The following is a 25950-nucleotide window of genomic DNA, read 5'->3' as shown; positions in this document are numbered from 1 at the left end:
ATTCTATTTGCCTTTTCGACGCGCCACCATATTTGAAACAAGTTGGCAGCGCTGTGCCTGCCACTGTGTGGCCGAAGCTATCGATATACCAAACATGCAACTGTATTCAGACAGCGACAGCAGTGCAAAAGCAAAATCAACGCGCTAAATAAAAAATTATTGTCCGGTTTTTGAGTAATTTACTGTATATTTTGACGCGAAATCGTAAGTACATATTGCTCTTGGTGTATTCGGTAATATATCCGTTCGAAAAGCGGGCAAGAATTAGGCTTTTGTGAATTGAAGAAAGTGGACATTGTTCACGTTTTGTTCTTTGACGACAGGGAGAAATACTGACTTCGCCCGATACAGCCGCCATCGAGCAAACAGCCAATCACAGAGCGCGCTACTCACACACACATAGAAGCGCACTGAAAATCCGTATATGTACACGTCTATTTGCGTGTGTATTCGTGCCCAGGGAGAACGCGAGTTATTTGTTGCCACCCGTTTTATTGGCGGCAAAAAGTGCGTAATTCTAGTTGGAAGACATATACTAATGCAATCATTACATTTATTTAATTAGATTATTTTGATCACAAAATGAGCTACGCTGCGGACGTTCTAAATGCTGCTCATCTCGAGCTACACGGCGGTGGCGACGCTGAGTTGCGCCGGCCTTTCGACCCAACTGCTCACGACTTGGATGCATCTTTCCGTCTGACACGTTTCGCGGACCTGAAAGGTCGTGGTTGCAAGGTGCCACAAGAGGTCCTCTCAAAGCTCGTCTCAGCACTGCAGCAAGACTACTCCGCTCAGGATCAGGAACCGCAATTCCTCAACGTGGCCATACCCCGTATTGGCATTGGTCTTGATTGTGCCGTCATACCACTGCGCCACGGAGGTCTTTGCCTGGTGCAGACCACGGATTTCTTCTATCCGATTGTGGACGATCCCTACATGATGGGGAAGATAGCTTGCGCGAACGTACTCAGCGACTTGTATGCCATGGGCGTAACTGATTGTGACAATATGCTTATGCTGTTGGCCGTAAGCACCAAGATGACGGAGAAGGAACGCGATGTGGTCATCCCACTAATTATGCGGGGCTTCAAGGACTCAGCCCTGGAGGCGGGCACCACCGTGACCGGCGGCCAGAGCGTTGTGAATCCATGGTGCACCATTGGTGGCGTCGCTTCAACCATATGCCAGCCAAACGAGTACATTGTGCCGGACAATGCTGTTGTGGGAGATGTTTTGGTGCTAACGAAACCATTGGGCACTCAAGTGGCTGTGAATGCGCATCAGTGGATCGATCAGCCCGAACGCTGGAACCGCATCAAGTTGGTTGTGTCTGAGGAGGATGTGCGCAAGGCTTATCATCGTGCCATGAACTCTATGTCGCGCCTGAACCGAGTCGCTGCTCGTCTCATGCACAAGTACAACGCCCATGGAGCCACCGATATAACCGGTTTTGGTCTGCTGGGCCATGCACAAACTCTGGCCGCTCACCAGAAGAAGGATGTTTCCTTTGTTATCCATAATCTTCCAGTGATTGCGAAAATGGCAGCTGTGGCCAAGGCCTGTGGCAATATGTTCCAGCTACTGCAGGGACACTCGGCGGAAACTTCGGGCGGCTTGCTCATATGCTTGCCCAGGGAACAGGCGGCTGCCTATTGCAAAGATATTGAGAAACAGGAGGGCTACCAGGCCTGGATCATTGGCATCGTGGAGAAGGGCAACAAGACCGCACGCATCATTGACAAGCCGCGCGTCATCGAGGTGCCCGCCAAGGACTAAATGTTTTCCTTTATCCTAATTACAGTAATTTTTTAAATGCAAACACATGATGAGTTGTAACGCTAATATGAGTGAACTAAGTTACCGTTTTTGTAAATGATAATGAAGAAGGAGAAGCTTGACTAATTACATTAACTATAATTTTGATTTTTTGTAAAATCAATTGACACTGCTAAGAATGAAACGAATAAATAAAACAAACACCTGACTTTGTGTTGATTGAATATTAAGCACCTGCATTCCATTAACAAAATTAGCCGCCAAAGCCAAAAAGCTCTGCCGCAGAGCTTTGCGTCGTGCGACCAACAGGCCTACGGGCGACAGCGTCAATTGGGATGCTCACGCGCTCTGCGAGCACTTGCTGAGCATTCCATAACAGGTTGAGTTCATGGTTCATTACATGAGCAGCGATGACGTCGCAGTTTCCAAGCGTATATTTATTTGGCGTATATTATTTTGGGACATAATAATAATTAAAACACAAAAATATGTGAAGCTTGAAATATTTTGCAATTAAAACGCTTCATTAATATGAATTCACATCAAGACAGATAATAATAATAATTAAAAAATGTCTATTCGTATTCAAATAGCTTGTTTGAATATGAGAAGAAAAAGCTTTACGAACAAGAGAGCGCGAGCCTGAGTCTGAGAGAGAGAGCAGTGCTTGGCGAGCACAACCTATAGATCAAGTCAATTGGGGGTCTGATCTGTTTCGATCGTGCTCTGTTCATGGCAAGTGCAAAATTGTGAAGCCTCAGTACTGCACAAACCAGCGAGGCGCGTACGCGTATTGAAAGCAAAGCTGTTCCCCGTTACCGTTACGTTTTGTAGTAGACACACGACACAGACACGAACACACACTAACAAATCACAAAACACTTACACATACATACAAACGAATTTCTAAGACTAACGCGCCCGCGCATTGTAGCAATTTTCTTTTGGCTGAACACTGAACCCGCCGTCGTCGCTGCAACAACAAATACAACAAAAGCAACAGAAATACAATTACAACAAATACAACGGGTCAAATAGTCTGCACCAATAATTTTGGGTTTTGGAAAAGTGCATAGTGAGTGCTTAATGAATGATATTGTAAATGAATAAATCTATTTACCGTATGTATGTATGTACATACGTATATATGTATATGTGTGTGTATCTATGGAATCTAGCTATCTCTTGAACTGGCAGACAAGCTCAAAATACAAACTGATGACGGCGACAAACTCACATAGAAACGAGTTTCAATTTGTTTTTTTCTCTACGCTATCCGTTGATACTCTCATTTGCTCATGCGAGTATCTATTATCTATGTGTGTGTGTGTGTGTGTGTGTACAGACTCGCAAAGAGAAATTCAAATGGTGTTCAATAAAAATACGCATTCAATTGCATCCGCATCCTATGGCTAACTGTATATATCTGAGGATGATTCATTTCTGGGGCGCACTCGATATTTTGTTGTTGTTTTTGCCTTCTGTTTGAATCAAGAACAACAAAAACAGTTTTCGGAATCGAAAGCCAAAAAGAAACGGTGGCAGTGAACTATTTATAGAATTATTTGTTTTCATACATCAATATGTGTGTACGTACACCAGCAATAGCAACAACAAGAGCAAAAGGCGAAAGTCTCGCTGACAATGAAGGCAACGACAACCGTTGCCTATTCTTTTGCTTCATTGTGCGCCGCCGTTCAAAGCGTAAATTCGGCTAAATACAAAAAAAGAACAGCAAAAGTCAAATGGAAGCAGCGAAATAAAGAGCACATCAATACTTTTTTATTTTTTGTCTTTTTGAAGATTTGCGTATTCATACATAAAATTTTCAATTTAAATTAGCCAAGTTCAAACGTTACCCAAAGCAAATGTATAAGGTATATGCATGTACATACATATACATATACATATGTATTTGTGTGTGTGTGTTTATGTGTTAACTAGATTGAACTGTGCGCTGATGCTGTTGCGTAGGTGGGCAATAATAACATCAACGGCGGCAGCATCGTCACCAGCCACACAAATTGGCAATCTAACTCAGGCGCTAGAATACAGCGCTCACACAAACAAATACATATGAATACATGCAAACACATACGCATACATACAAATGCATGTTCTACGCCTTTTCGCCTACGTTTTCAATTTGATTTTCGGAAATTTGAACAAAAACAACAACAACAACACCTTCGCTTTGCTCTTTTCGGCCATTTCAAGCTTGTTCGTTTGCTATTTTGTTTATTTTATGTTTGCTTATATGCATACACACACTCGTGCCTCTACAACATATTTATGTATCTGTATGTATTTGTGTTCACATGTATGTAGATCGTTGGCATTTTTGCGAGTTGCTGTTTACCCCTGCCAGTCCCGCCTTTACGTCACGCCCACTCCAATGGCAGACAACAGCAACAGCAGCAGCAGCAGCAGCAACATGTTCCCACTTTTTGTCTCTCGTTCCGATTATATGAGATCATTTTGAATTGTACAAAAAGCGTATGCAAAAGCAAACATACGCATTACACGCTTCGCTCTCTATCTCTCTTACTCGATCTGTTTTTTTTTAAATATAAATCAATTTGCCTCGAAGCGCCACTGTAGAAAAAAAACGTGCTCTGTATGATCCAGGCGTCAATTACATTTAGCCTTTTATTTATATTATGAACTTTTTATTGTTGTCTTGGCTTACGTGAGCTTCTTTATTAGCTAAAAAAAAAAGTCTTGACCATATGGCGGCAAACGAAAGATCATTTTGTAAGAATCTTGATGTTCATTTGATTGAATCTGATGTGATTTGATTAGGGGCCTAGACGCTGTGATTTATTTAACTTACGTGAGCTAAGATGTATGTGTCTGTGTGAGCCTATGTTTCTATTTGCATATGTCTTTGCAGTCAGTCGAATATTATTTGTTTATGACTGGGATGACATCATCTTTGGTCATCCTTGTGTTTGCATCTGCTATTCTCTCACATGCGCCTTATACAAAGTCATTCATTGAAATCTCTTACTCAAGGTTATCGCTAAATCACATAAAAAAAAGCTCATCAACTCTGTAGTCAGACGAATATATGTACATATATATACAGGTTTTATTTTACTTTTTTCGAATTGTTTCATTCGACGAAAAAGGAACTAAGGACACGCTAAAAAGTGAAAACCAGTTTGACATTGACTTTGCCAGCAGCTCGTTCATATCTTTTGTTTTGTATGTTTTCTGTGTCGTCAGTTCCGAAAATCAATGCCAAATTTTGGGGCACATAAATATATGCATATAGGCTTTTTTTTAAGGCATATTTATGTCATCAATTAACTTGAAAACGTTTTTTATTTTTCGTTATTTCTCAGAAATTGTTGAAAATATTTTAATTAATTTCAGAACTTTTTATTATGCTGGGTATCTGCTAGTCTAGGCGCCTTTCGCGCCGTTTCAGATGTTTATTTTGTTAATTTAGATCGTTTTTTTTTTTTTTTTTTGGCTGGTGCTATTGACAGATCATCTGGTCAAGTGATACCCATCTTTAAATTGACTCGAGCTCCATTAATGCGCCAGAAATATCACCTCAGAATGTGAGCTGGCACCATGTTTGTACAGATTGAAATATCCAGTGGGTGTAATTTATACAAGAATGCTTGAAATTCTCATGAACTGCGAATCAACCTGTCAGTCCGAAGCCGTTTACGTTTACAGTTACACCCACACGCGCACATAGCCTAGAATTTATGACTAAAATATCACTTACTCATACACATCTACATATAAAATAAATTTAAATATTTCGTGTATGTTTTTATTGATGCTTGATGTCATTCCTGCAGAAAAAAAAACAATAATTGGAAATGCAGTACTCGAGCAGCTCGGAAAATTACTCATCCTCAATAAGAGATTCGCCCTCCAAATGGAACGGACGTGTAAGTCAAAATTCTTATTATTTTTGTAGATCTCATTTAAATCATATAAATTTATTTAAATCTACAGAACGACAAGAATTATGCGTACAAGAAGTCATCGTACCAATATTCAAGCTCTGGCGATAATAATGTATCATATCAGAGCAAGGGCGCCGATCAAAACATCGATCAGTTGGATGCCCTGCTGGAGGACCTGAAACAGGAACGCCAGCACACAACAAGAGAACGCGAGATTCTACCGGTTGGAACTACTTATAGGACACTGTAAGTTGGTTGAGATTATAATAGAGATATAATATAATATAATACTATTTAAAAAAAAAAAATTGTATATTTAATATTATATTGATTAAATATTATGCATAAATAAATATATTTAGAATTTTTGTAATTTATTTAGAGAAAATCTTTCACATTTGATTATTTATTTTCCTCTTGCAGTGAACGCACTGATCCAGCAGGCACTATCACGAAGACAACGCGTGTTATCAAGACCACGAAACATTCGGGTGGCCAGCAGCCCATCAATGATGATGTCGAAACCTTTAATCCAACCGACTACAGCACACTGCAGTCCACGGCCAAGTACTCCAGCTTTCAGGATAACTTAAAGCGTGACGAGTTCCAGACCAGCGAGAAGCCCTACACGCTAGGTAAGACCCATGAGAAATCCTTTTTATATCAGTTGAGTAACTTCTTATCCTCTTTCAGCCCACTCACCCGGTGGTCAGTATGCGAGCAAGACCAAAATCTATGAGAGCAATCGCACGATCAACAACAATGTGGAGCTGGTGCCGAGCACCGTGAGCACCACTCAGACGCTGACCAGCAATGTTGACATAGACAAAGAGCTGCAGGACATTGCATTGGGCGATGGCATCTTGCCGGTGCCTGGCACCAAGGTGACCACCACGGTGCGCACCTACACCTATGAGATACCGTCGACTGGTCCCGGCAGCGCCACAAGCACCATCAATCGCACCAGCAACAACAACACGCTGAGCAGCAGCTACAAACACCACGAAACACTCAACAGCAGCCAGAACTATACGCAGCTATCGCCGTCTCATGTGCCCCAGACGGTCGTCTATAACACGGAGAGCTACTCCACGCTCAACAGGCCCAACGATCGGCCGCTGGTGAGCAATCAGTCGTATGAGATTCGCGAGCACAAGGAGACGACCACGCGCGGCTTGAGCCCGCAGCCTCGCCAGCTGCCGCTGGGACCAGCGGTCAGCCCGAGTGGTGTGCCGCCCAACTCCAGCCGCACCGTCATCTACAATATACACAAGACGGATAATGTGAATACGGTGAACGACCTGCGCTATCCGCACAGCCCGGCCCATAGCCCCAACTACGGCTCGCCCCACAGTCCCGGTCAGCCTGGCCAGCTGCCGCCGGGTGGCACCAATCGCTACTATTTCAAGGAGACCGAGACCTCAAATACCGTCAATACCATACACGGCCCGCCCAACGGTGGCGTACCATACCCAGCGGAGCCAGCACATCCGGCACCACTCAAGCAGCTGCCCAGCTCCAACTATCCGCAGCCACAGACCGGCAATGGCTATCCACCGAATAATACCACCTATTCATATAAATACTCTTCCACAACGAACACAAACACACGCCGAGGACCGGGCCCAGACTATGGCTCGCCCTCGCCCTTCCCCGTGGACGGCGTCGAGTATCCCGTGGGCAATGGCAATCCGCCACAGCGTGTGGACGATCTAATGCAATCCTTCGGCACTGTGAGTAAACAATGGCAAAGATTTTAGCCAAATGCTCATATCTTTGTTTTCCGTAGACGGATCACGTGGACCGCGTGGATATTGAGACGCCGGTTCGCAAGCGCGAGATTGAGACAGCCGTCGCATCGCCACAGCAGCAACACGTGCCCTCTGTCAACAAGGCTGGCAAGGAGGTCTACTATCCGCCTGGTCATGACACAATCATAACCAGGCGCGAAGAGATGCACGCAGGCTCTGCGGGTGGTGTAAGTCTTTGCATTTGTTAAAGAATTCGGTTTAGTTCCGGGTTACCTAAATTCCATTCTCCTTAACAGGGTCGCTGGGCCAAGGGATCTGGCATGTACGAGTACGAATCGGGCTCGAAGTCAAAGACGAAAACCAAGTCTGGTGGCGCTGTTGTGCCCCTCTGCCTGCCCCTCTGCTGTGCCATGCCCTGCTCCATAATGTGAACAGCGCAGCGGATCGCAGCGCTTACAATTGTATATAGGATTCTCTAATATTGCCGTTAATAAGTCTAACGCTAATTCCTGCCCTCCCCCCGCGTACAGCTTGTCGTTGTTTATATATATATGTTCGTTTACCTAACCACTTATTGGGTTTTGCCTCTCATCTGGATGCTCTAATTGTTGTAATTTTGTTGACCAAATTGATATCTATTATATTGACTATTTGTATATATTTATATATATATATTATACGTGTCCAGGCCAATTGACTACCATTTGATAGTAGTTACCCCTAACCTAGTTTGCTCCGAAAAATATGGAAAATTATTTGCTCACTATCCAAAAGAGAAACCCAAAAAGCATTTATATTTTACAACGTGACCAGTGAAAACCCCGGTCAGACCTCAAAAGGTCTGCATAATTTTAAGTTTTTATTTGAAAGCCAATTGTTTTAACTGTATTTTGCATACCAAACTAATAAATGAGCCACGGAATTGAATTCCCCACTCGCCATACTTATATACGTGTTTTCCCGCCCTCGCCCCGCCCCCGCCATCGAATATTATCTACTAATCATTAGCGGCCACTTAGCCGTGCCACAAAGTAATAAACATAACCCAGACTTAAATGGTAACATAGTCGTTACGAAGCCATAAATATTTTTTAATACACGTACGCACACAAAATGAAACAACAAAGTAACCTAAATAAAAACGAAATCTAACCAACGAAGCGATTAGTTGAAATTTGTAATTGGACTAATGGGTTTATATAGTATTTTATAAATGACGGATTATTATATGCCCGCATTATTATACATAGATAATTCGTCTAAAGGTAAAACAAACTCTGGATTGATAATATAGTAAAAGTTTTATTCTGGTATAGTAAAATGTATTTTATAATAAGTTTTACATTTGGTATTGTATATTAAAGTATGGTAGATAATAATAAACACCCTTGCAGAGTTTGATATAATTTAAGAGTCATTTCAAACCGAGCAGCAACACGCGCTGCTGGCTGCTGCTGCTAGTTGGATCGGATTACTAAATAGCTGTTCTTGGATCATTAGTCAGTCAGAAAAGTTGATATTGAATACCTAAATATAGAGTATATCGGACAAACTCTAAGGGCCGTCTGCAAGGGTATAAGTCCGATTCGGTTTACCGAAGATACGAGAATTTTCATTTTTCATTTAATTATCATTTTTTGATCAAATAACAATTTGTATATCACAAAAGTAATATCTACATTTCACCTTGTAGGAATTGGTGTAGAATTTTTTTTGTCTTTTTTTTTTTGCTTTAAAGAGAGATTTGTAGTAAAAAATTATGAGGAAGAAACAAAAATCAACAAAATCTACATATCCATTAGAATATATAGAATATATTAAATGGGGCTAGCTGCACTACTGAAGTACATATGGTATTTCTATATTGACTGGACATGCTACGTACACAATATTTGTGTGTCTATTATTCGAGATAATTTAGGGCTACTTCGAAAAAGTAATTCTGTCATTTGTACATACATAAGTAAATATTGTACGAAATTGAGATTCCCATTCTGCAAATTTTTGCCTTTCTTTTAGTTGTTTTCCTTTCATAAACAGACTTTTACTGTATTTGGCTAACTCTTTCGCTCGGAGTTCTTTAGCTCAGCTAAGTACCAAGTGAAAGTAGGGAAATCCTTGATGCTGTAAATCTCATATTTGATCGAGTTGATGCCATCCATTTCAATCTTACTGATGCCATTCTGTAGATTTTCGTAACTGCAAAGAATATAAAAAAGCTAATAAGGTCAAGGGTTTAATGAGTTGCAAGGAGAGTGCAAACCGTTTTGGATTGGCTTTTTCCTTCTGATGTTTCAACATCTTATAGCGAGCTATATTTATTGGATAACGTGATATGAATAAGTTGGCATGTTTCAATCTGAAACGAAAATGAAGTTAATAACATAGTCTATTGATGATCAATATGAATCGCACTACCTGTTAGACATATCGTCGTCCTCGCCACCCCAGCCAAAGAAGGAGTTCGAAAAGCCATTTACAGCCAGGAAATGCTGGCGTGTCATGGCAGAAACTCCGCCAAATATTGAACGATAAGGCAACCTGCTCAAGTGCAATAAATCAGCCAATCAATCAATTAATAAATAAATCAATGGCTGCAACCTACTTGAAGTTCAGCGTGTCAATTGCAACGGACATGTGCCGCGGCTGACGTGGACAATTGTACAGATTGCGTTCATCCAAAGGTAAAAGATCGACGTCGTGGAATATAAAACAGTCCCACTTATAAAGCTTTAAGGCCTCCAAGTAACCAATATTCATCATGGCAGCACGATTAAAAGGCTTCCCATTGGTTTGCTCTATTATAAATATTCGATAAGCAATGCGCTGTTTCATTAGGAACGGATGTATGTTGCGTAGGAAGACCGAGAGGTGTGCGTATCGGTCGCGGAAGGGCACGACAATGGCGACATGATGTTGAGCAGTGCAATCAGTTGGCTGATAAGCGCCGCCAGGACGCAGCAAAGGTCCCAGCTCTGCCTCAATAACATCAAGAGATTCAAGGGTTGTGTTGGGTGTGATGGGTCCACCTAAATAAGAGATTCATTTACTGGTGTTACACTTGCATATATATATGTATATATATATATATATATATATATATATATATATATATATATATATATATATATATATATATATATATATATATATATATATATATATATATATATATATATATATATATATACATTTGACTTCACTTACCATCTCTGGGATCGGGATCAGTGCAGTTTTGTGTAAGGTGCAAATACGGCTTGAGTGTGCTGTTTGTATAATCTTGCGGATGCGCGTGCGATAAGTCTTGTGGAATGGAAGTAAAGTTTGCAATCGCAATCACAGTCGTTGAGGTTGAGTTGCGACCGATGTGCTGGTCGCGCTCTTTAGATAGCGCCAATGGAGCGGCAGGCAACTTTTGCCCCGAAATATTCGTGTTGACCCCCTTATCGCTGGCAAAGCCACTTACGTTGTTGCTTCGGCTGTGGATGTGTGCATACTTGTGCACACGCCGTATGCTATAATGAGAGCATAGTTATATATGTATACATGCGTACATATGTATGTATGTACAAAAAGTGTTAAGTGAATGCATTTCTCGCACTTACCTCAGTTTGCTCAGCGACGAACCGCTGACTACGTCCGACTCTGAGGTCCACAAGAAGTTCAGCACCAGCAGTAGACATATTGAGCCGACCACGAAGCGTATGAGATTCGCTTTTGTAAATATGGTCATGGTCCATTGATTGCATCATTCCTTAATCAAGTTGATTGCTATTTTGAATGCCATTATTATGCTACTGCATCTTTTTCAACTTAAAATTACAAATATTGTTGTTCGATTCCATATGGACCACTCTTACAACAGCTGATTGTGAATTGCGAAAAACAACAGGGTGACTCGTGCGCATATGCCCATTGGCGGCACATTTAAATTAAATTGTAAATCAAACTACCCTAATGTATTACAAGTTTTGCGTATACGATGGTAGTATGTATAAAATAAAACAAGGATTTTTAGGAAATTACAAGCATTTTGCTGAAACTGATGCCAATTTAGAAAAACTAGCCAGTTCATTGACTATCATATATTTTCTTTTTTACGGCTACTATTAATTATAAAAACAATTTTAAACAAAAACTGAAGATTTTTACAAATTGCAATGCGTTCTATCCTGGCAGTCGTAATGGTTCATTATCCTTTAGATTGACGGTTTTTAATACATCCTCAAATGTATACTCAATGCGCAATATTTTTTCGTCTCCCAAGCTGGGATCAAAAAAGCCAGGTAAATCGCACTGCAATGGAAATATTAGTAGATAAATATCATAAAAATTACTTTGCAATTAATTTAAATTCGATTAAATATACCTTAGACGATTCATACAACTGCAATGTACCATCCCTGACTAGACACTGAATGGGCACGGTGACATCATGCGATGCCTCCGGCTTGAACTGTGAGGTGCCCTCGTTGATGCATCCATAGATCGCTCTCTTGATGATCAGACCTCGACGGTCCTGCTCCTCTTTGAGGATGCGATTGTAGGTGCTCTGCATCAAGTGTATTGCTGCCATTGCCTCTGTTTTCTTGGCAGCCAAACGCTGCTCATTTTGCCGCTTCGTCCGCTCCACTTCGATGCTCTTACGATCCGCCTCCATGGGATCCATAATGGTCTTTTTGACGAAAAACCACGCAACTATCGGCGTCACTGTTGCATAGAAAACAGCAGCGGGCACAATTTCGTCACTCAGATGGATTGGAAACACATACGACTGGTTAGAACGTATTATTCTGGAATCATTAATGATTTGTTTTGTTCAATACTCTTTGCACAGACGGGTGGGTCACTCACTTCAATTTGAGTATGACTCCGGAAGGCACGCCTATGGAAACGGTTGCTATCAGCGAACTGTATTTCGAAACTTTTTTCTCCACGCCGTATTCGCCCAGGAATCCAAATGTGCCCACTCTGAAAATGTCAGCCAGAGATGAATTAATGCAAATTATTAATTAGCCTAATCCAGTTCATGCTCACTTGGTGGCCAATTTCAGCTTCATCTCGTTCTCAAGCATTTTTCGGGTATAGGAGACGCCAAAGTACATGTGTGGGGTGCCTATCACAAAGGACGTGCTTATGGCATGCTGATCATTGGAGTGATCGACCTGCGTGGTCATGGATGACTGCGGTCCGGCATTAAGCGTCAGGCTGCCTACGGTGTGCTTGTCCAGTTGGACGGCTAATGTGGAAAACACAACGGGTATTACACCATTTTCCTGGAAATTCATATTGGTGCCGCCATTCAGCGTTAGCTTCGATGTCAGCGTGCGCCCACCTGTTGACATTACGCATATACTATTTAAGGTTGCACAATAATCCCAATCGCTTACCCTTGAGACCCAACAGGAAGCCATTGCCGGCACCAAGGCAAACCTCCAACCAACCTTTGTTGAGCAGTCGCCGGCCGGCAACCATAAAGCCCCCTGTGCCGGTGCCATTGGACGAGTACAGATTGCCACTCATGATGATCATGTCCTTGCGTGTTATCGGCGCTTCAATGGATTGGGCAATGCTCATTGAGCCGATCTCCACACGTGGCATCTCTGTATCATCGTAGGGCGTAAATATTTCGGTAGCATTCACATTGACAGTGATGTTGCCACGTGGATTGGTGCGCTGTTGCAGCCGGCGCTCGGCAGCGGCCTGAGCTAAACGCTCGTACTCCTCCCGTATCTCTGCCGGTGTCTTTGTCCGGTGTACGATTTCCCAGCCCTCTGTTTTTAGACCCTTTTCGCCTACTGAATCGTAAATCGCACGCTGGTGTGGATCGGAAAGAACCTCATAGGCACGTTTCGTTCGGTTAAACATGATTTCTGCCTTCTTTTTGCTCTCCGGGTCCATATGCTTGTCCGGATGGTAAATGCGACTTTGCTTCCGGTACGCGGTATTAATTTGCTCCGGCGTGGCCTGGTGAAAGGTGATGTATTAGAAGTACCAATAGATATATTTAATTAGAATGCACTTACATCTCGCGGCAAATTGAGAAATGTGTAGTAGTTTTCATCGAGTTCGGCGTCGGATTCGTTGTCCGATGCCATAACGCCGAATTTGAAAGTTAGACAATCGACAGATTACGCTCAGAGTGTCTAAAGTACCGGCTGTACAATAACGGCATAAGCAGCATCGGTCGAACCGACGATTTATTATTCAATTTTGGTGAAAATTTTGAAACGATTTTTTTTTATACTACTTTACGCAATAATAACAACACGTGTGATGGAACACGAAACGCTGGGAAATCCTCACATACACAGGGTGCCTCGGACAGATCTATTGGAGATGCCGAGCAACTAATGTCATAAACAAGTCTATTCACATATCAGCTAATACAGTTTGTATAGCCGAATTATTAAATACACAAATTTCAAATCAATTCTGAAAAGCTTTGTAAATAATTTGAAGAAATCACACGTACACTTGCCACTCAAAAGCGTTGGCAGCACCGTAGCCGAACACTTAATGCAACTCTGCGTATTTTGTTTCAGTTCCACCACAAACCGATTATTTTGTGGGCTGCTCACATCTTTGACTGTCGTCTTTATCCAGCCCTCGTAAGGGAAACGTGCTCGTGGTTCGCTCTGACGAAATTTTCGACTCAATAGCGGTGCATTTTGCAGCTGTTTTATTTGATAATTAGTGCAAGTGTAAAATAAAAAAAAAGTAAAATACGAAAATGTTGCGCGTACCCAAGCTCATACCACGCCTATCGCGCCAGGTCAGCCTTGCAGCCCCAGCGCATATGTCGGCAGCTTCTAGCATATTCCGCGTAAGTACAAATCAGCTTTACATAATAGTCAGTGCGGCATGTTCTAGCAATTGATGTACCGCCTAATGTTTTTACATTTCAATCACTTTAAATACATACTTTTGATTATTTACAGAATCTTCCTGGCGTTTTCAATGGATTGTCGGGTCAGATGCGTTACAAGTAAGTGAACTTTGATACTATAACATTTATTACACATGTTGATTTGCCGCATTGCAGGGCAAGACACTCAAATAAAACAATATGCCGCTACTTATGTAATACACATTTTCGAAAGTAGTAATATATTGAAATATATTATATTTTGCTATTGGGCAATGTAGATTTGTCTTTAAAATATTTTGTTAATATATGCGGCATATATATAAGCAATGTCTGTTACATGACATGCATACATATATACACAAACATGCAGTTATTGTCAGTGCTGAACAGAGTGGTTCAATTCTAATTAGTAGTTCAGTTCCGCGGGTTGATAAACCAATTTCATATATAATTTGTAGTTACATAACACTTCTATAGCTGTTTTCCACAATTTAATGAATAATTACATCAGCTTAACTTATTGTTGATGAATGGAACTGAGCATCTCCATTATAGACTTATCTCATGTTTCTTTGTATTTCGCTTAGCGTACCCAATCTTATCAGAATTACAAACATCCACTAACACGCTTTTTTTTCTGTTACTCTCAGATCTGGCGAAGTTAAGGGAGCTGTTATTGGTATCGATTTGGGTACCACCAACTCCTGCGTGGCCGTGATGGAGGGCAAGCAGGCGAAGGTGATTGAGAATGCGGAGGGTGCACGCACAACGCCCTCCCACGTTGCGTTTACCAAGGATGGCGAACGTTTGGTTGGTATGCCGGCCAAGCGTCAGGCAGTCACGAATTCAGCCAACACTTTCTATGCCACAAAACGTCTGATTGGACGCCGCTTTGATGATCCTGAGGTTAAGAAAGATATTACCAATTTGTCCTACAAAGTGGTTAAGGCTTCCAATGGCGATGCCTGGGTATCGGCGACAGATGGCAAAGTTTACTCGCCCTCCCAAATTGGTGCCTTTATTCTGATGAAGATGAAGGAGACTGCCGAGGCGTACCTCAACACACCAGTCAAGAACGCTGTGGTCACGGTGCCCGCTTACTTCAACGACTCACAGCGTCAGGCTACAAAGGATGCTGGTCAAATCGCTGGCTTGAATGTTCTGCGTGTGATTAACGAGCCAACAGCAGCGGCGCTGGCTTACGGTATGGATAAAACCGAGGATAAAATGTGAGTGAAGGAAATCACTGAGCTTTGGCTACATTAATACTAATGTATATAATATTAATATCTTCTAGTATTGCTGTATATGATTTGGGCGGCGGTACCTTTGATATTTCCATTTTGGAAATCCAGAAGGGCGTCTTCGAAGTAAAGTCCACTAATGGTGACACTCTGCTGGGCGGAGAGGATTTCGATAATGCCATTGTCAACTTCCTAGTGGCCGAATTCAAGAAGGATAGCGGCATTGATATCCGCAAGGACAATATTGCCATGCAGCGCCTGAAGGAGGCTGCAGAGAAAGCCAAGTGCGAGCTGTCGTCCTCCCAACAGACCGACATCAATTTGCCATATCTGACCATGGATGCTGCGGGACCCCAACACATGAACCTGAAAATGACTCGCTCCAAGCTGGAGAGTCTGGTCGGAGATCTGATCAAGCGCACCATTCAGCCTTGCCAGAAGGCATTGTCTGATGCTGAGGTATCCAAGTCTGAAATCGGCGAAGTTTTGCTGGTCGGTGGCATGACGCGCATGCCCAAGGTACAGTCCACAGTGCAGGAACTATTCGGACGCCAGCCCTCGCGTTCGGTTAATCCCGATGAGGCTGTTGCCGTCGGTGCCGCTGTCCAGGGCGGTGTCTTGGCTGGCGATGTCACTGATGTGCTCTTGCTCGATGTCACTCCCCTGTCGCTGGGTATTGAGACATTGGGAGGTGTGTTCACACGTCTGATCTCTCGCAATACGACCATTCCCACCAAGAAGTCGCAGGTATTCTCAACGGCCAGCGATGGCCAGACTCAGGTGGAGATTAAGGTGCACCAGGGCGAGCGTGAGATGGCCAACGACAACAAATTGCTGGGATCCTTCACACTGGTCGGCATTCCACCAGCGCCCCGCGGCGTGCCCCAAATTGAGGTGGTCTTCGATATTGACGCCAACGGAATTGTCCATGTGTCGGCCAAGGACAAGGGTACCGGCAAGGAGCAACAGATTGTGATCCAGTCGAGCGGTGGTCTGAGCAAGGATGAGATCGAGAACATGATTAAGAAGGCTGAGGAATACGCATCTGCTGACAAGAAGAAGCGTGAACTGATTGAAATTGTTAACCAGGGCGAGAGTATTGTGCACGACACAGAGACCAAAATGGAAGAATTCAAGAGCCAACTGCCCGCTGAAGAAGTACGTAAATCGAATTAATATATTTGTGTGTAAATACTATCATTTTATTTGATTTATTATAGTGCGAAAAAATGAAGAAGGAAATTGCTGATCTGCGCACTCTGCTGGCCAACAAGGAGACCGCTGATCCAGAGGAGGTGAGGAAAGCCACCAACCAACTGCAGCAGTCCTCATTGAAGCTCTTCGAGATGGCATACAAGAAGGTAGGCTAATTAGCAAAACTAATACATATTTAGTATATTTTATTAATTGAAATTAATGAATTGTATAACAGATGTCCGCCGAACGCGAGAGCAGCTCAGGCGGCGCCGCCTCCGGCAGCAGCAGCAGTTCGGCCGATTCTTCCGGCGACGCCAAGAAGGAGGAGAAGAACTAAATTAGGCAACCATAGTCGTAGTTGTTGTTCTCTTATTTCATAATAATCACACTTGGATTCGGATTAAGTTGTACGTTAAACAAAACAAAGCCCATCATATTCCTGATTCTTCTAAATCATATAAAATGATCCCGATCATTCATAAGCAAAAAGCATTTACCCAAATTGTGTAGTAATATGTGTGGACATTAACAACCTACGAGATGCAAACATCAACGACATACGATCACAACTCAGTCAAAATCAGTTGCATTAAGTTTTTATTGTTTATAATGCACTACTCAATGTCTGGATCGAAATCTATTGTAAATCTGTGGCGTGACGGAGAGTTGTGTTGTTTGTGTGCCTACTGTAAGATTTTCCTTACTTTTACCTTACGTTTATTTTAAACTAGTTGTAGTTGTACAATAACGAGCACAGCAGCACAAGCCCAAATCCTACAGAGTCCACATGAGATAAGATGTCACCCGTTGGCAGATCGAAAGTTATAATTTAAGCAAAATTTGTCTTTGGTTTCCAGTGGAAAACCAAAAATAAAAAGAATTGACTGGGTAAAATGCAATTACATAGTCTCTTTACATTTGTAAACTTTAAATATACGTGAACAATAATATATTATTTACAAACTGAAGCATTTTGAGATCTTTTTATTTATTTATGTATGAGATTGCTAAGTGTGTGCATAGATTTCTTAAATTGCAAATTGTGTATTAGATTATTATTATTATTATATTATTTTAAGCACGCATGACATCTGCTATAAATAATTGCTTTGTGTTTGATTGTAAAATGAAAAAGAATTTGTGACATTCTTTATCAGCTTTAGCTTACGCCGGCGGAATACTCGGATAAGGCTTTTATATATTCATATCTATCGATTGACTTATCAAATTATACCAATATAATATACATATTTGTATACATGTAGCTGCGAGCATTTACGTAAGGAAGTGTAATCGAATGATTGATATGGTTGATATTGCTTCCTATAATGCTATTGGTCATTTAACAAGCTAGACTATTTTAATGACGAAATTAGAGTTATCATTGATTATAGGTAAGGGATCACATGTTTAATAATCTTTCAACTTTGCTAAACATAGGGAGGGTATGTTAGCACCTGGAACTGAGAATGAGTCTGCTTGTTTAAAGTTTAATTTCGCATTCTGTTTGATATCATTTTTATTTTATTTTAGGCGATCACATGCTTCACGCGCTTGATAATCGTAAAATATTGCTTGGAGAAAGGTGTTATGTTTGTAGCACCTGAAACACGAGTGACTCACTCTCTGTTTGTTTTTATTTTATATTAATATTTTATATTTTAGCACCTGGAACTCTAGAAATCGATAATTGTTATATTTAGTTTTCTTTATTTATTTGTTTTTCTTAATTTTTTTAATTTTTTTATTATTTTTTTTTTTTTTATTATATACATAATTCCAACAAAGTCGGTAAATTCATAAATACTTTCTTAACAGCTAAAATATTACTATCTACATTAAATGTGTCTGGCTTTTCTTTCGTTTTTCTTTGTGCAGCCTAATACTAATCGCTCCTAAGCAAGTAATTCTCATTGATCGCTATTTGTTATTCTGTGATCCGTGATTGATCCGTGTGTCAATATTTACATGGAACCAGTTTGCAGTTTGTACAATGTAGAGTAGAGGCCGCGGGCCTCCAGCAGCTCCTTGTGGGTGCCGCTCTCGCAGACGACGCCGTTCTCGAACACATAGATCACGTCCGAGTCGACGACGGTGGACAGTCTGTGGGCTATGCTGATTGTGGTGCGACCCTCGGCTGCAGCATCCAATGCTTCTTGAACGATCTGCAGAAATAAGTGATAAATATTAATAATAATCAAAACTAAAACTAGATTTTCCTTTTCGACTTTACCTTCTCACTTTCGGCATCCAGAGCGGATGTAGCTTCATCCAATAAGAGGATCTTCGGGTTTCTGATCAGAGCACGAGCAATAGCTATGCGTTGTTTCTGACCCCCCGACAATTGTGTGCCCTTCTCTCCCATGCGCGTTTCGTAGCCCTATAGAGCATAGATGAAATGTTATTACCCAGCCTAGAGCATATCTGAGCTCCTACTCACCAGTGGCAAATTGGCAATGAACTGATGTATATTGGACTTCTTTGCTGCCGCAATAATCTCCTGATCCGTGACTAATCTGGTGTTGTCGCCGTACGCGATGTTCTCACGTATGGAGCGATCGAATAGAGTGGGCTCCTGGGACACGATGCCCAGCTGCATGCGCAGATTGCTCAAGGCCAACTGACGAACGTCCCGGTCATCGATCAGCACAGCTCCAGCGTCCACATCGTAGAAGCGCTGCAGCAGCTGAATGCACGTGGATTTGCCACAGCCTGAGGGACCGACTAGCGCCACTTTCTGGCCAGCTTGCACACGCATAATAAGCTCGCGCAGCACCTGCACCTCGCGACGCGTCGGATAGGTGAACTCCACCTTGTCGAACATGACGTTGCCATTGGAATGCCAGGGCTCCAGAGAGACGCCCGGACTGTCGGCAATCAGTGGCTTTCGCTCCAGGAATTTCAAAATACTCTGCGCCGCTGTAATGCCCTTCTGCATATTGGGCGCAAATGCCAAGGCGCTGGCAATGGAAGCAGTGCCCATGATCAAGGCCTGTGATACCCTGTAAACGAAAAAAGAATCGTTAATTGACTCGACTTTGTTTTAGACTTTAGCTTTGCTTACTTGAATACATTGCCCATTTGTAGACCGCGATTGACCACGCACCAGGCGCCGTAGTACATGCAGGCGGCATAGGCGAAGAACATCATTGATCTGGCCAGACCATAGACTAAGCCACGATAGTGCGTATTCCTTTTCGATTTCTAAAAGAATAACGAGGGAAAACTGGTAAGAAAACGCTATCCGACTAGGAGATACCCTGAACTCAGAACGTGGTCAAATTAAGAGCTGATTTCATTTGGGGATATCTAGGATCATAGTTAATCTTAGGCTGCTTACCACAACGGCTGGTGTGAGTAACTCAATGTAGGTCCGATGGAACATGTCCTCGCGCGCCAGAGACACGACGGTGCGAATATTGGAGACCACCTCAGCGGCCAGCTTTGTTGTGTTCTCCATGATCTTGGCATTGCCCATATTCTCCTGCTCCATGACAATGCGTTGCAAATACATGGAAATCAGTATGAAGGGCATAAACGCTATGGCTACCAGACCCAGGCTCCACTCATAGTACATGGCCAGGGCGATGCCCAATACCACAGTGGCAACCGATTGAATAATGCTGCCAATACGCTGACCAGTTGCCTACATATATAAATAGAGGTATAGAGATAGATGAAATTAAAAGAGTTACACAAATTCCACAGTATTTGTAGTACTTACACCCTGTACGGCGGCTGCATCGCCGGATAGACGGGCGCAGAGACTGCCCGTGCCATTGGAACGATCATCGAACCAGGACACCTCCTGCTTGAGCATTGCACTGAAGACCAGGCCACGCAGACGCTCCGTCAGATTCTCGCCGGCCACACCAAAGAGATAGATTTGCATGAAGGTGGAGATGCCGACGACAATGCCGCAGATCAGGAAGAACAGACTGTACTGGTTGGTGTTCTCCCGTACGTAATCATCGTCCTCGGAACGCATCACGTCGAGTATGCTGCCGAAGAGTACAGCGAAAATGGGCATGGCACAGCCCATGATGATGGAGCACACGCAACCGATTCCAAGATGAAGCCATTCGGGTTTATTTAGCTGCAAGACGCCTCGCATGGGCGAGGGTTCTTTATCTCCCTTGTTCTTCTTCTTCTTTTTCTTTTTATCTGTTTTATCTACTGCGTCGTCGATGTCCTCCTCCTCTTCAAGTACCTTAATTTCCTGTTCGTCCTCATCCTTAACATCGAAGTTCTTGAGTATATTGCCAGTGGGACTGAGCATGCCGTCATCTTCCTCGCCCATCTGTGTGGTCACCAGATTGAAGTAGTGATTCTTTATGGCCATCAGCTCCTGATGGGTGCCGGCCTCGACAACCACGCCCTTGTTGATCACCACAATCTTGTCGGCACGGCGTACGGTGGACAGACGATGGGCCACAATGATGGTGGTGCGCCCCTGGCTCACCTTCTCCAGGGCGGCCTGCACCTTAGCCTCGCTGGCAGTGTCGAGAGCCGAGGTCGCCTCGTCCAGTAACAGAATCTCCGGGTCACGAATCAGAGCGCGAGCAATGGCAATGCGTTGCTTCTGTCCGCCAGACAGCTGGGCTCCACGCTCACCCACCAACGTATCGTAGCCCTTGGGCAGCTTCTTGATGAATATGGCCGCATTGGCTGCTGCGGCAGCAGCCTCAATATCCTCCTTGGTGGCATCCTCGCGACCATAGCGTATATTCTCGTATATGGACTGGCCAAAGAGCACAGGCTCCTGTCCCACGACTCCGATGCGCTCGCGCAGCCACTTGATATTGATATCCTTGATGTTTATGCCATTGAAGAGCACGTCGCCGGCCTTAGGATCATAGAAGCGCTGTATCAGCTGTATGCAAGTAGATTTGCCACAGCCCGACGGCCCGACTAGGGCCACCGTCTGGCCGCGATGAATCTTCAGGTTGAGCTTCTGCAGAATGGGAATCTCTTTGCGCGTGGGATACTGGAACTCGACGTCGCGGAACTCGATGGTGTTCAGCGGTTCATTGAGATTCTTGCCGCGCGGCTCTATCGGATTGATGGTTGGGATCTGCTCAATGATTTTGAAGACCTTGGCACAGGCGCCCTTGGCAATGCCAAATGCTTCAATATACGGCGCGGCCATGCCAATGTTCATGGAGCCCATCATGATCGAGAAGAAGATGGTGATCATGGTGCCTGGCGAGTAGTTCTCGTAGTATTCATCGTGGCGGCCCTTGATGACGAGACCGACGCCGTACCAGAATGCTAGAGCATAAGAGGCATAGATGAAGAACCACAGAAGGCCAAAGCCGGTGCCGGAGAACATGTTTCGCTTAATGTTCAGTAATTTGGCGGCAACGACCTTCTCCTTGTAGGCGGAAACCTCTTTGTTTTCGCCCTCAAAGGCCTTGACGGTGCGGATGCCGGATAAAGCCTCCTCGGCAACAACGGCGGCGCTGGCATAGACGTTGACCTCCTGTTTGGCCAGCTTGGATGTGGCGATGGATACGAAGCCCATGGCAATGAAGGTGACGGGCAAACTGGTCAGGCAGACAAGCGAGAGCTGCCAGCCCTTGTAAAATGCCAGCACCACGGACCCAACGAAGCCCACGATGAAGTTCACAAAGATCACAACCTTCTCGCCCAGGCCGTCCTCCATTTTCGATAAATCTCTGCGGGATTGAAGAGGATTAAAAAGAATCTGAATGACTGAAATGATTTGCTCTACTTACTCATTCATGCGACTGGCCACCTCGCCGCTGGGATTCATGTCGTACCAGGTCATATCCTGATGCAGCACAGACTGAAAGAACTTGGAGCGAATGGCCAAAATCTGGGAGTGGGCAGCATAGTTGAAGGACGTGACGGATATGTAACTGCAGACCAGCATTACAATTCCGATATACGTGTTGTTCAGCGAAAAATCCTGCACCGCATCCAGCAGCATGTCCGATGCGGCATCCTTTACATAGACATTCCTCTCCAGGGTACCACTCATGCTAATCATGTCCTAAGAGCCCAAAGTGTATGAAAAGATATATCGGTTTAGTGGGTAAGGACTGGCAAGATAGAGCTATGTATGTGGCTACTTTCAATTGGTAAACACTTCAAAGCACTTTCTGTTGTGCTTATACCCTGAACTTGAAATTGAAAATTTAAATTTCGGGTATATTGCTTTGGCTAAGATGTATGATTAAATAATATTCATTAGAAATATTAGGCATGGGACTTCAGGACTTCAATTGTTTTCTAAAAATGGACTGGCGGAAGGAAGAAGGCAGAGAACATAAAGTATATATACTCGTAATGACAAGACAGATTTCGAGTATATATATGAAAGTTCGTAGGAACAAATTGCGAAAATTCGCTAGGGTATTTGCTGGTCAAGCACTCCAGACTACTGCTATCAGACTTGTTTTCTTATCTAACCATCAATCGGGTGTAGACAAAGTAAACAAGTTTCAGTCAGCCAATCGGAAGAGCTCTGACTCAATCGCAAATAAAACATATAAATATGGAAGCTTTTTAGATATATAAATATACTCACATCAGCGAGATTTCCAAAGATCAAACTGTTCGCTGGTGTTGTCAGGCCCGTGGCTACAGCGCCGAGCAGTCCGAGAATGTACAGTATGCGATCCTTCTTCGTTGCATAGCGAAACATTGTAAAGAACCCGACTGGCTTGACATCATCCTTCGGTTTGTCCTCTTTCTCATCTTTATCCTGCTTCTTCGATTTCTTTTTCGTTTTATTTGGCTCACTGCAATCATACGCAAAGCACGTGCCATTTCATAAGTAAACTTAAATAAAACAATCCGAGTTATAAATGGGGAGCGTAACAGCCGTTCGCATGCCACCTTCTATCTTAGACGAATCGCACATTCCTTATCGCTAACCCTAGCACCAGTCAAGGCTGTCGAAGTGGTCGCGTTGATTCCCACTATTAGCCCGAGTCTAACACTTTGTATCATTCATTCAAATCGAATTCGTCATCATAGTTCGTACCACAAGATTCCCAGGCAGCACTTGGTTCCTACAATAGCTCAAATATATATACATATACGTTCTCTTTGTTGTTTTAACTGCCATTAGAGTACTAAAATTTATGGCGCTCGAGCGCGAAATATTGCGCACGCTTCGTTGTTAAAAAACTGCACGATCATGGTTACCGAAATTTTCATAGACCTATCAAAGGAGGATAAATTGCGTATACACAGAATATGTGATTATAGATACTAGATTGATTTATATTGATATGCATTAATATATAATTAATATATGTATGCATTATAGTATAAATAGAAAATTAAATTAAAAAGGAAAAGAAAATATTTAAATAATCAAATAAATATGCTATTCACTATTACAACTAGTTAAAATAAATGATTTGTTTTTTTTTTTCTGAGAACAGAAAACTAGAAACAAACTTTTTAAAGCAAAAATTATCAAGTATTGACTAAAAGAAAGTGGAGGAAAATTAAAATCTTTAAGCAAATTTTCTATGAAAATTAAATATATAGATAGATACATAGGTTTATAAAGTAAAAATACATCAAGTAATTATTATATAAATATACATATATATTTTTATTTTTTTATGAATATATTTACTTTTTTTATGAATATATTCTTAAATTCACAAATTGATAAATTGAATTTTTATAATTATGTCCCTTTGGTATAGTCTCATTGGAATTTATTATTTTCCCATAACTATTTTAGACAATAAATATTATTTGAGTCACAGAGTCACAATCAACTAAGAACTTTGCCTTTGTTTTTATTTTTTTATCCTAATTTGCAGAAAATTGTAGCAGGGCTCTTCGCTTAAAAGCTTTAACTTATTTGTTCCTTTTATATGAAGTTCAAAGTACATTTCATTCAACTCACAAGCTTTTGCGTTCCTTCTCTTTCTCAGCAAAGGAGTCAGCCAAAACAATATTCGTTTTATACACATTGCCGTTAGACTCAGTCATTTTGATGGGCTATTGAACACTTTCTTTTCAGTTTGGTTAAATTTCTGTTATTCTCGAAAACACGAACTAAATAGGACAACTGTTAGAAAGAGACTAATGAAATTGGTTAAAGCATATGGGCTTATATTTGAAGCGCAGACCTGCGAAATAAAACATTAGTTGATATCGGTTCATTTTTGATAGAGCTTATCAATTTATTGGGCTATGAATAAGGTAAGAGTACGCAAAGGAAAGAGTAATGCCATGAATATGAATAGATCAAATGAAGAGTAGATTTTAAATGCCAGTGGCTTAAAATCTGCCATTATTTTGATTAATCGATTTTTATAGCCAATTCATAAAAATTAGAATTACTCCAATGGTTTTTCAAATTGAATGGAGCTTATGACGACTCGCACAATTTAATCATTATTAGCCATGTCATCATTCGTTTTTGAATTAACAATATAGGGAGCGCGATTTCTCTATCTCTATCTCTCTGAATACCACTCGCTCACTCTCTCTTTCTGTCTGCCGTATTAATTGCTAACACAATCGATTACATATTAAATAACCTTATCATTTGCAAATTACTCAAGGCGGGTAAGGTGTATTTTCTAGCAGATATCGCCGGTTTATGAGGCACTTAAAACATACATGCATAAAATATATAAACAAATTATAACAATCAATTGTGCTTATTATATAATTGTACTAGGCACTTACTATCTGTTTCTAATCAGACATGTTACATATATATACATCCTGATCTGGACACGAGTTTTTGAATTAACAATATTTATTCCATAACTATATTTATTCCATATTATTCCATTCCATTGGTATTCCATTCTTGTTAAGAGAACTGAAATTGAAAATATATATTGTATGCTATATGACTAATTGATAAGTAGAGTATACATATTTGTCAGATTTTATTTTTATTTATTTTATATTTATATTTATTTATTATTATTATTTTTTTTTTTATACAAAATAAGTCTCTTTCAATTTTAATTATTATTTTAATTTTTATTGAACAATTATAGATATTGCTGTCTCATATTATTATTCTCAATGAAAATATACAAAATATTAAGATTAAAAATAATATTATTAAATTAATATTATTAAATATTTTATATTATACAAAATATTAAAATACAATTTACAAAATATATACAAAATTAAAAAAAATGATTAAATTAAATTAATAC

The 25950-nt window shown here is 41.7% G+C and overlaps 6 protein-coding genes across 7 annotated transcripts; 3 read left to right on the top strand and 3 right to left on the bottom strand.

The window, feature by feature from the left end:
- Positions 1–49: 49 nt before the first annotated feature.
- Sps1 (inactive selenide, water dikinase) lies at positions 50–2854 on the top strand. Of its 2 annotated transcripts, none has more exons than XM_018010193.2 (2): positions 50–204; positions 566–2854. In XM_018010193.2, exon 2 carries the CDS (start codon positions 583–585, stop codon positions 1777–1779), a length of 1197 nt encoding a protein of 398 aa, XP_017865682.1. In that variant the 5' UTR covers positions 50–204; positions 566–582; the 3' UTR covers positions 1780–2854. The 2 variants fall into 2 exon arrangements, with proteins under 2 accessions (XP_017865682.1, XP_089325796.1); XM_089469670.1 differs by lacking the exon at positions 50–204 and adding an exon at positions 280–507.
- On the top strand, positions 2717–8619 carry LOC108615861 (uncharacterized). The gene is made up of 7 exons (XM_018010683.2): positions 2717–2854; positions 5598–5690; positions 5758–5954; positions 6132–6343; positions 6402–7441; positions 7498–7686; positions 7756–8619. The coding sequence occupies exons 2-7, from the start codon at positions 5619–5621 to the stop codon at positions 7888–7890; spliced, it is 1845 nt and encodes a 614-aa protein (XP_017866172.1). The 5' UTR covers positions 2717–2854; positions 5598–5618; the 3' UTR covers positions 7891–8619.
- Positions 8620–8741: 122 nt separating this feature from the next.
- beta4GalNAcTA (beta1,4-N-acetylgalactosaminyltransferase A) lies at positions 8742–11328 on the bottom strand. The gene is made up of 6 exons (XM_018010687.2): positions 11065–11328; positions 10667–10974; positions 10065–10488; positions 9878–10000; positions 9723–9818; positions 8742–9658 (listed from the first exon to the last, which is right to left on the bottom strand). The coding sequence occupies exons 1-6, from the start codon at positions 11190–11192 to the stop codon at positions 9517–9519; spliced, it is 1221 nt and encodes a 406-aa protein (XP_017866176.1). The 5' UTR covers positions 11193–11328; the 3' UTR covers positions 8742–9516.
- A 142-nt stretch (positions 11329–11470) lies between these two features.
- On the bottom strand, positions 11471–13918 carry LOC108615862 (dnaJ homolog subfamily C member 11). Its single transcript, XM_018010686.2, has 6 exons — positions 13486–13918; positions 12850–13426; positions 12497–12794; positions 12314–12430; positions 11829–12252; positions 11471–11755 (listed from the first exon to the last, which is right to left on the bottom strand). The coding sequence occupies exons 1-6, from the start codon at positions 13555–13557 to the stop codon at positions 11627–11629; spliced, it is 1617 nt and encodes a 538-aa protein (XP_017866175.1). The 5' UTR covers positions 13558–13918; the 3' UTR covers positions 11471–11626.
- Positions 13919–14046: 128 nt separating this feature from the next.
- Positions 14047–17739, top strand: Hsc70-5 (Heat shock protein 70 cognate 5). Its single transcript, XM_018010681.2, has 6 exons — positions 14047–14285; positions 14401–14447; positions 14981–15559; positions 15628–16732; positions 16795–16935; positions 17007–17739. The coding sequence occupies exons 1-6, from the start codon at positions 14193–14195 to the stop codon at positions 17106–17108; spliced, it is 2067 nt and encodes a 688-aa protein (XP_017866170.1). The 5' UTR covers positions 14047–14192; the 3' UTR covers positions 17109–17739.
- Positions 17123–24862, bottom strand: Mdr50 (Multi drug resistance 50). Its single transcript, XM_018010674.2, has 9 exons — positions 24669–24862; positions 23325–23538; positions 22510–22787; positions 20496–22449; positions 20112–20417; positions 19836–19975; positions 19212–19773; positions 19005–19151; positions 17123–18936 (listed from the first exon to the last, which is right to left on the bottom strand). The coding sequence occupies exons 1-9, from the start codon at positions 24752–24754 to the stop codon at positions 18736–18738; spliced, it is 3888 nt and encodes a 1295-aa protein (XP_017866163.2). The 5' UTR covers positions 24755–24862; the 3' UTR covers positions 17123–18735.
- Positions 24863–25950: the final 1088 nt, after the last annotated feature.

This window comes from Drosophila arizonae, chromosome 5, assembly GCF_054131065.1.
Source record: "Drosophila arizonae isolate 15081-1271.41 chromosome 5, UAZ_ARI_1.0, whole genome shotgun sequence".
NCBI classification, from domain to species: Eukaryota; Metazoa; Arthropoda; class Insecta; order Diptera; family Drosophilidae; genus Drosophila; species Drosophila arizonae.
The sequence above is the reverse complement of the archived record's forward strand: the minus strand, read 5'-3'. Positions and strand labels throughout refer to the sequence as shown.